This window comes from Theropithecus gelada, chromosome 20 (assembly GCF_003255815.1).
Source record: "Theropithecus gelada isolate Dixy chromosome 20, Tgel_1.0, whole genome shotgun sequence".
In the NCBI taxonomy this organism is placed as follows: Eukaryota; Metazoa; Chordata; class Mammalia; order Primates; family Cercopithecidae; genus Theropithecus; species Theropithecus gelada.
In genome coordinates, this window is record NC_037688.1 from 15944822 (window position 1) to 15955295 (window position 10474).

A 10474-nucleotide genomic window follows, 5' to 3' on the forward strand; every position below is an offset into this window, starting at 1 on the left:
GTGGGGGGTGTTGCACAGAGATTGAGAGAAGCATCTTGGTTTAGTGAAAACCTGTGAAAGTCAGAAAACCTGTTTCTGCCCAGCTCCATCCCAGTTGTGGTGTTTGGTCCATGTCTTCATCTCTGTGACCTTTCGTTTTCACACTGGCACACACCTCCCAACATCCATTGTTGGGCAGTTGTAAGGCTCAAGTGAGCCCCAAGGCCTTTGAAAAGTTAAAAGTATTGACGTGTTAGATGAACATAAGAAGAAATGATTATCCTGCCTTCAAAGCGAGCCTCCCTGTCTGACACACTCACTGGGCCACCTTTTCTGAGCACTTCTGAAAGGGACCTCATTTATTCGTTCACTTATTCCATGCTGCACAAGTTTGTTAAGCACCCACTTGTGCCAGGCATTTGCTGTATGCTAAGGATTCATCAGTGAAGAGGTAGACACAGCCCCTGCTCTTTTCAATCTCATATTCGGAGGGGAGACAGATAATAAGTAATGAGAGTGTTTGTTAGTAACTGTGGTGTGATATGATGGTTAGGAGTGGGTAGTCCAGGAGGGTACCAGGGAAGTGGCCAGGGAGATGGCATTTGATGGTGACCTGAGAATGAGAAGCCAGTCTTGGGAAGAGCTGTTGCAAGAGCTTCAAGCAGAGGACATAGCAAACTAAGTGACTCCGAGGCAGGGAAGATTTCAGCGTGTTTGAGGGGGCCAGTGAGGCCAACCCCAGAGAGCACGTGGGAGAATGATAGGAGATGAGATGGGCAGGGTTAGCCCATCCAGGGGCTGCAATGTCAAGTAAGGAGTTTGAATTTTCAGTATAATGGGAGCCATTGGAGGGATGTGAACAGAGGAGAGGCATGATCTGATGTGTATCTGGGGATGTCAGTCTGGCTAGATGGTGTGTCTGTGGCCATGGAGTCTGGGGGCAAGATAGAAGGGAGCAAGAGTGAATGCAGGGAAACCAGAGAGGAGCCAAGTGTCATTGTCCAGGTGAGGGACCATTGGTGGCCTAGATTAGGGTGATGGCCGTGGAAGACCAAGAGGTGGACACACTGGAGATACACTGAGGCAGAAGCAACCAAATTACCAATGGGTTGATGAACATTGATTCCTGGGTTTGAGGCTGGAACAACTGGCCCCGTTTTCTGTGATAGGAGACACTGGTGGGATGAAAATCAAAAGTTCTGCTTTGTACCTGTTTGTTTGTACCTGTTAGGTTTTGCTGCCTGTTGAACCCCTAGGTGGAAATGTCACATACACAACTGGGTGTTCAGGAGAGGGACCAGCTGGAGATAGAAATATTGGCCAGTGTGGGAAGCGGGGCTGGGTGAGAACAGCCTCCTGGAGATTGCAAATGGAGGAGATCCAGTGATCTTCACCATGGGGAGGCTGGAGAGGAGAGAGGATGGCAGAGGACACTGAACCGGGAGACAGGAGGCAGGCTTAAACCAGGACTGCATGGCAGGTGGTGTCTTGGGAGCCAAGAGAGAAAAGGGTTTCAAGGAGGGAAGAGTCCACTGTGTGAGATACTGATGAGCAGGTACGAGGCAGACAGCAAAGTGTCCCTTTGATTTGGTAACGTGGAGGTTGTTGGCAACTTTGACAAGAGCACTTCCAGCAAAGTGGGTTGAAGATGGGAGGTGAGAAAGAGATAGTGATGGTGGACAAAATGTCTTTTTGAGAAGTTTTACTGAGAATGGGATGGGGACTGGCTGAAGCCGTGGGTTCACGGTAGAGTTTTTTTTGTTTGTTTGTTTGTTTGTTTGTTTGTTTTGAGACGGAGTCTCGCTCCGTCGCCCAGGCTGGAGTGCAGTGGCGCGATCTGGGCTCACTGCAAGCTCCGCCTCCTGGGTTCACGCCATTCTCCTGCCTCAGCCTCCCGAGTAGCTGGGACTACAGGCGCCCGCCACCTCGCCCGGCTAGTTTTTTGTATTATTTTTAGTAGAGACGGGGTTTCACTGTGTTAGCCAGGAAGGTCTCGATCTCCTGACCTCGTGATCCGCCCATCTCGGCCTCCCAAAGTGCTGGGATTACAGGCTTGAGCCACAGCGCCCAGCCTGGGGTCAAGACGAGAGAAAGCATGTGTGAGTGCTTGTGGGAGGTGTGGCAGATGCCAGGAAGCAAAGTCCTTGAAAAGAGGCCTCCTTGAGGACAGGAGTCATTTGCAATTGGAACGGTGATGGAGAATGGAGAATGGAGATGCAGAAGCTTCTGGGTTTGTGTCTTGGCAGTGGTGGGTGAAGGCATTCCTGGAAGGGTTACTAGATCCAGGAGAGGGAGGAGAGCTGTGTGGGTGAGAACTGGGAAAGGAAGGTTTACAGAGAATCTGGGGACTGAGAGAGTTGGCTCATGGAGCAGGAAAGCGAGTGTACCAGGGAGACAGGGTGAGACCCACGGCCCAGGTCTGTTGGCTTTCTGCCTGGCTTCTCCTCGGCTGCACAGATGGCTGGTGTTCTCAGAGGCTGCATCTCATGCCTGTGTTGTCTTCCTCTCCCCAGGACCTTTATTGGGCTCGAGGTCACTTCAGGGCACGCCCAGTTCCTGGACCTAGTTTCAGAGGTGGACAGAGTCATGGAGGAATTTGACCTCACCACTTTCTACCAGGTAATGAATGGGGCTGCTGCTGCTCCATTGACCCATTTCTAATGAGAATAAAACTGTCTTTAAAGAGGCCCTCATAAGAGGCAGACTGAAGACCCTTCAGAACCTCCCGTGTCAGTGCTCTGAATGCCAGCCTTCTGAGGATGCATACCTCGGGAGTGAAGGCTTTGAGCTGTAGTCAGATGCAGCCCACCCAAAGTCCAACATTTCTTAGAAATCTTGCTTTATATCATAAATACACCCGAGATTTGTACCTTCTGCTCCATAATGTTCACATGTTGTTTTCACATTTTTTAAGTAGATGTCCCTAATAATTTTTGGTCAAATTGACCCTCAGAGAAGAGTTGTAGCTTCACACACCTTCCTGCACCTTGCCCAGGCCCTCCAATGGCACCTGGGCTCTAAGTCGACTATCAGGGCTTTGAAGGGCCATTTGTTTTATTTGATGTATGTTTTTAAACCGTGCTGAGGGAGATAAGTATGAATTTGAATGGTGACAATTATTGTTGCTTCAAAACTTGAGACTTTGGGGATTTTGTTCATGTCATCTGAAAAGTATGGTGTATACTGGAATGTCCTAGATCAGAACAGAGGGTGGATTTTCTTTCACGTCACAGATGTAATGACTCTCTATGATACTTCAAGGAAAGCTTCTGTGAATAGGACTGTCTTAGCTCAGGCTGTCATAACAAAATACCATAGACTGGGTGGCCTAAATAACAGAAATTTATTTTTGCACAGTTCTGGAGGCTAGAAGTCCAAGATCAAGGTGACAGTGTGGTTGATGTCTTTTTTTTTTTTTTTTTTTTTTTTTTTTGAGACAGAGTCTCACTCTGTCACCCATGCTGGAGTGCAGTGGTGCATTCTCAGCTCCCTGCAACCTCCGCCTGCCATGTTCAAGCAATTCTGCCTCAATCACCCGAGCAGCTGGGACTACATGTGTGCAACACCACCCCAGCTAATTTTTGTATTTTTAGTAGAGACGGGGCTTCACCGTGTTGGCCAGGCTGGTCTCAAACTCCTGATCTGCCTGCCTTGGCCTCTCAAAGTGCTAGGATTACAGGCGTGAGCCACTTCACCCGGCCNTGTGTGCAACACCACCCCAGCTAATTTTTGTATTTTTAGTAGAGACGGGGCTTCACCGTGTTGGCCAGGCTGGTCTCAAACTCCTGATCTGCCTGCCTTGGCCTCTCAAAGTGCTAGGATTACAGGCGTGAGCCACTTCACCCGGCCAAGTGTGGTCGGTTTCTGGTGAGGGTTCTTCCTGGCTTATAGATGGCTGCCTTCTAGCCATGTCCTCACATGGTGGGGCAGGGGTCGGGGGCTGCAGGGAGAGAGCAGTGCCCAAGCTCTCTGTGATTAAAGGGCACTAATCATGAGGGTCCTGCCCTCATGACCTCATCTAACCCTAATTACCCCTCAAAGGCCCCATCTTTACATACTATCACATTGGGGGTTAGGGCTACATGAATTTGGGGGAGGGGACATGATTCAGTCCATAGCAAGGACCAGTCCTATGCTATTTTGTCCATCTGTGGAGGGTGCTTGGGATCAACACTGAGGATCTTGTCTCCCACTGGGCAGGCCAGGGATCCAGCAGGGACGTCACGACAGCTCTGTCACAGACCTGCTGTGATGGCAGGGCCTGCCAAGGTGTCCAGGTGACCGCCTGCCTCTCATTTCCCTCCCCAGGACCCTTCTTTCCACCTCAGCCTGGCCTGGTGCGTGGGTGATGCACGTCTCCAGCTGGAGGGGCAGTGCCTGCAGGAACTACAGGTGAATTTCCAGGGCGGGAACACAGAGCGCGCTGAACTCCAGAAATGACGGGACAGATGCTGGAGAGGAGGAGGATGAGGCACCCAAACCCAAATCCCTGGGAAACAAATGACATGGCAGGAGACCCCAACACCTTCCCTTGCAACTCAAGGTGTGGCCCCTGGACCGGCAGCTTCAGCGTCACCTGAAGCTTATTAGCAATACAGATCTTTACCCCCCCGAACCCCCGACCTAAGAAATCAGAATTACATTTTAACAGATCTCTAGGGATTTGTGTGCACATTACAGTTTCGGAAGCACTGCCCTAGAACCCTGATCTGCGAGGAGGCTGCAGGCTTCCCCTGAAGTCCTAGCCACTTGCCCAGGAGTCAGAGGCTTGGGCCTGGCACTGGAAATGGGTGAAATGTACCAGGTGTAAGGAACATCCAGCCCCCAGAGTCCATCAAATTTTGATAAGTAGCTGAAAGATTCCACTTTCCCATGTGCGTTCTTGGAGGAGAACCAGCAGGTTACATGAAGTGGTAAGTGGTGGCTGATACTCCAGCCCCGGCTGGGGAGACAGTAGGGAGTATGGCCATGCAGGAAGGTTGGCCTAGAGTTGCCAACACTGCTGCTTCATAAGAGAAGCCAGAAACCTAGGTTTTTACATGTAATCTTGTCAGTTTTCAAATGTCAGCAACTAATTTGGATGTTTAAAAAACATTTTGCAAGCCAAACCAAACATGTGCAGGCTGGACGCAGCTGTGCTCCCTCATTAAGGAGCCGCCTTGCTGTTGGCCTGATGTTGCTGGAGGTGGCAAAGAGACCTGTGTCCCAGGCCTGGTTTTATTGGTTTCTGTAATCCAGGGCTCTGAGCATCTGTGTCCTCATCTGTAAAGTTGGGATGATGGGACCAACCTCAGATATTACAGAAGTGATCAGACAAGATCAATAATGCAGAGCCTAGAGCCTGCAGCCTCTGAAGTTGTGTGAGCTGGTTTTGTTTGCAGTGCCCTCTGGGTCCCAGATGCCCCTTAATGTGACTGTCCTCCCCTGGCTGCTGTTTTAAGGCAATCGTGGATGGGTTTGAAGATGCTGAGGTGCTGCTGCGCGTGTACATCGAGCAAGTCCGCTGCAAGTCTGGGAACAAGTTCTTCTCGATGCCTTTGAAGTGAGCACCAGAGGCCTTCCTCCTCCAGGGCCCTCTGCAGACCAGGCTGAGATGGAGGAACCTGCTAAAATCAATGGAGATGCTTCTAGCCTCCCAGTAGGAGGTCCCAGCCATGCCTTCAGCCTGGCAGAAAGTGTAGCCACTCCTCATCCTCCGAGTGCTCGCTCTCGCTCTCTCTCCCGCTCTCTCTCTCTCTCTCTCCCCCCCCTCCCTCTCTCCCCCTCTTTCTCTTTCTCTTCCCCTCCCTCTGTCTTCCTCTCCTCTCTCTCTCCTTTCTTTCTCTCCTCTCTGGGCTGTTGCGGGTTGCAGGTTGGGTGCGACTGTGTTGTGGTCCTTCCCAGAAACTGCCAGTAGAGGGCAGCCTGGGCATCCTAATTCTTAATCTGGTTGTTAAGCAAAGAAAATACTGGGGTCAGTGGTGAGCCCACCCACACTCGCCAGAATCTCCACTGTAGTCCCCCTAACAAACAGCCCTTCACTCCCTCTCCCACTTCAGCAATTTGTATTTTGATGCCATTGGCCTCAGATCAGAGTGTTTTAAATCATCACGCCCTAGCTTATCCCTGGCCAAGCCAGGACACGGGGTGCTTCAGTGGGTCTGTCACCCTCTCTCCTTGAAGCATGTCGCTTTTATTTATTTACTTTTACTCTCACCCTGCTCCTGTGCCAGCAGGGGCTACTTCAAGGCCAAGGTCCAGGATGAGAACTTGTGACCCAGCCTCAGTTTTCTCCACTTCTTTCTCCCTCTTTCTCCCGCTCACCCTAGCAAGGTGCCTGGGGAGACTTGAACAGATGTTTCATTTTGGCCTGGCCAGTGGCTGAAAGCCAGGCCTCCAATGCACTGTGACCTCTGGCTTCCCCAGCAGCTTTCCCAGAGAGGCAGAGGGGCCTTCCACAGCCCGGGTTCTGCTGCTGCCTCCTGCCTGCTGCAGCTGCAGCATTCTGAGGGGCAACGTGGAGGAAGGGCCAGGGATGCATGGGATTTTAACTTTTTCATCAAACCTTCCGCGTGGCAAGGAGTCAGGCAGTCCTCTTCAGGTGTCTTCTGGATTTCTGGTGATGGATAGAGAAATCTTTTTATGTTACAGTTTTAAATTATGTTCAACAAATAAAAAATTGCATTTCTTATTTTAGATCTTTTTTGGACTACTTGTATTTAACCCAGTGAAAAGATGACTTTCACCTTCCCCTACCCTGTCCAGCTGTGTCTCTCAGTTTGGGGGGACTCTTGGAAGTCTCTACTGTGACTTCCAAGGTGGCCTTGAGAGGCATTAATGATGCTTTGGTAAAATAAGGGTAGGGAGGAGTCACCCGGCCTGCAAGGTCTACACACAGAGTTCTCACATAGCACATCTAGCCTGGAGCTAGGCGTGGCAGGAGTCACTGCCCTCATCCCTCACCCACATAGGCAGACATTGACACCTTATACTGCTGTGACACTGAGCGCTTCCCGGAACCTTCTCGTGTCTTCCTCCCAGTATCCCCCCTGAAAGGTAAACAGGGTGGGGATGGCTAGTCCGCTGTTAAAAGAACAGGTTAAGTGACTTGCTTGTATGAGAAATCACAAGGAAGGGCCGTACTCAGCCCTAACCTCAGGTCCTGTGCTGGGGCAGCCTTGATCCAGCCCAGCACACCACCTCATGGTCAGGCCTGGCATCTGAGTGAGGACACAGGGCTTGAGGGAAAGGTGTGGGGCCAGGGGCCTGTTGCCCAGGCTCCCATGGTGGCCCCCACTGCCCCGCCTTTCCTGAAAGGGGCAGCCTCCCAGCCGCTGCACTGAAAGACCCAGGCACATTCTGGGCCTTGTTCCTGCTCCCCACTGCATTGATCTGCTGACTCCAACTCATCATTGGGTTGCTTCTTCTGGAGAGGAGGAAGATGCCGGGCATCGTTTCTGGCTTGCAGGCAACACGGCAACTCTGGCTGTGCAGCCTGTACTTAACTGACACCTGCCCTGTGCCAGGCCCTGAACTGGGCACTTGGTGAACCAGACTAGGTCTGCCCTCTGGGTGCTCACAGCAGGGCTGAACAGGCAGGGAGCACAGAGAAGAATCCGCATCCTCAACATGGCACTTCCCCAAACTTGGGTACTGGCTCTTATTGGGAGGGGGGCAGGTGTGAGGTAAGACCTCTATCAACAAGCCCAGGAAGAGGGACGGGGCCATTCCCCCCAGGGGAGGATGTGGCTGGGGAGTCCGTCTGTGCTGAGGATGGAATTTGAGTGCAGCAACTTTGAGAAATGGGCCAAGATCAATAACCGGCTCCTCAATGGAGAATGGAAGGTGGCAATGGAGGAAGGAAGCAGGAGCCTCGCTGAGGGGGAGGGGTGGGCAGGCTGGGCCTGAGGAGGAGGCTGGCGGCAGGAGCTTGGCGGGCACCCAGACACTGAGTGTGCCTCTGGAGCAGAGTGAGCCCGCTGAGCAAGTGCTCCCGCTGACAGTGCAGAAGCAGCCGGGGCTCTTCCATAAGAGGAGATTCTCCATAAGAGGAGAAACCTCGGAGACAACTCTGGAGACACAGGGAAGACCAGAGCAGGCTGCAGTCCCCGCCAGGCAGGCTGGCCCAAAGAAATGCTCTTGATGAGGATTTTATCACACCAGGGAGAGTACAAAATCAACACATCTGGCCTCGGTGTCCTCAGATGTTCCCCACAGGGCAGGGAAATCATCTCACGCCTATTTGGCTGATTTCCACCTGGCACTCTCCAGCGCCTCTCCAGACCACCCCAGCTTTATTTCCAAGGGAGAGGGAAATTACCTTGGCTTGTTTGTTTATTCCTTGTCTTGGCACCAAGAGTCCCAAGGCCTGCTTCACCTTTGATGGTGTGTTGGGTGGGTGCATCGCCTGAGGGGCCCCTGGAGGGGAGAGCTGGAGGAGGGGGTGTCCTGGGCCCAGTTCCAGCCCACAGCTACTTTCCTTCACCGAACAGGAGACCTCCCCTACGACCTCAGAACTCTCCTTTCGCAAATGAGGAAACAAACCCAAAGAGGGGAATAACTTGCTCCGATTGCCCAGTAAATTACAGCTGAGGCAAAAACCCAGGGACCTGGTTTCTGATCCAGAGCTTTTTACAACCCCTCACACCACATCGGGACCTCTAAATGAAACTGCTGTGAAACACCATGTCTGGGCTTTCATTCAAAAGACTAAGAAAAAAAGGTGTGTGGTGGTGGGCGGGGGTGTCAGGGCATAGATGAAACGATATTGGCAAAATATGGATAAGGTTTAAAGTTCTTGATGGAGGGGCTGGAGTTCACACATCTCAGTCCCACTGACTAGTCCTTTTGGGCTTTGGGTGCTGGCCAGACCCAGTAGAAACCCAGCTATCTTGGGTTGGATGTAGATGCAAATCCACCTTGGATTCCCAAAGTACCTATAGGAGCCAGACCCAATAATTGGGAGCTTCAAGATATGGTCACAGGGGATGTCATTTCCTTAAGGCAGGATTGGACCCCAAGAGAGGAACCTTCAACAGAGAGAAAATCACCAGACTTGACTGACCCAGGCCTTTAAGAATGTTGCTCCATTCATTCCTAGGCTCCTCTCACTAATAGCCCCTTAAGCCCCAACTTTTTTTTTTTTTTTTTTTTTTTTTTAAGACAGGGTCTCACTCTGAGTCAGCATGATCATAGCTCACTGCAGCCTCAACCTCCTGGGCTCAAGTGATCCTCCCACCTCAGCCTCCCAAGTAGCTGGGCCTACAGATGTACACACGCCTGGCTAATTTTTGTATTCTTTGTAGAGATGGGGTCTTGCCATGTTGCCCAGGTTGGTCTTGAACTCCTCGGCTAAAGCAATTCTGCCGCTTCGGCCTCCCAAAGTGCTGGGATTACAAGCTTTAGCCACTTTTCCTAGCCCCAAACTTTTTTAAATTGGCTAATCGGGACTAAATACCATGAAAGAGTGCAACGTGGTCAATTAAACAAGGACAGCCCTGTTGTCTGTGTCTGAAGATCGCTGCACATTTCCCATAAAGCAAATTTCAAAGTGGAGAATTTAGAAACCCACTTCCCAGATGAGGGATCCTACAGAGAAGTGAGTCCGTGGAAATGATGAAATTGCCCGGTTCCTTTCTCTAAATTCCGACTTCCTTTCCCCAAGGACATCCCAGGAGGGTTCAAATGCGCGCTCTCTAAGGCGCCCTGCCAGGTCTCCTGATTTCCAGTTTCCGGGAGGTGAGGCCGGCTGGGGTGCCCCGCGGGCCTGCTCTAGAGAAAACCGCCCTCAGGTGAGGACAGCTTCCATTTCCGGGTCTGAAGATAAGGAATACGGTTTCCGCCCTCCTGCCTGCCGCCCTCACCCACTGACCACGCCGGTCAGTCTCCAGGGTTGCCCTTGGCCTGGCCCCCGGGTCTCGGTGGACCTTCGACCCGGGCCTCCCAGCTCTGGCCTCCTGCATCCACCCCGCCCCGACCTCAAGCTGCTTCCGGAATAGAATGAACGCCAGCTCATTAAGTTTCGCGGGGAGGTGTGTCCATCCGCCCCGCGCCGCGTCGGGCCACACTGTCGCACTTCACTCGCACTAGCCAGTGGCCAAAGTGCTTGGGCACCTATTGCGCCAGGCCAAGAACCGGAAGCCTTACCTCGCACTCACTCCAACTCTTTGCCCCACATTCCCGATAAGAACATGGAGACTCGGAGAGATTAATTTGCCCACGTGCAAGCTGCAGCTAATGGGCGGACTCGGAACTTGAACCGTGTCCCTCCTAAACCTGCCCCTTGTCCGCCGCAATGCGCGCTCGAAGCGCACAAAACCCTCACTTTGATAATGAGGAAAGTTACTCAATGGCCAGAGACACCCTGTGGCTTTTGAAAAGAGATTTCAGGCTGACAAATTTCCATATATATATATATAAAACGACTCTTTGGTCCTTCCCCTAAGACCTCCTTCCCGTCCCCCTCAGCCTCAGTATCACCCCCAGCCACCAGGTAGGATCCCTAAGGAGGAGTCTT

At 51.9% G+C, this 10474-nt stretch overlaps 1 protein-coding gene across 4 annotated transcripts in view; it reads left to right on the top strand.

Moving 5' to 3' along the window:
* USB1 (U6 snRNA biogenesis phosphodiesterase 1) overlaps positions 1 to 6653 on the top strand; it is a 26159-nt gene extending 19506 nt beyond the window's left edge. For 3 of the 4 annotated variants that reach the window (XM_025370347.1, XM_025370343.1, XM_025370345.1), the window contains 3 exons: positions 2493 to 2598; positions 4288 to 4371; positions 5421 to 6653. In XM_025370347.1, the coding sequence (XP_025226132.1) occupies positions 2493 to 2598; positions 4288 to 4371; positions 5421 to 5525 (295 nt within the window). In that variant the 3' untranslated portion in view covers positions 5526 to 6653. Of the gene's footprint in view, positions 1 to 2492; positions 2599 to 4287; positions 4385 to 5420 lie in introns of all 4 variants that reach the window. The other variant, XM_025370346.1, reaches the window with a different exon arrangement.
* Positions 6654 to 10474: the final 3821 nt, after the last annotated feature.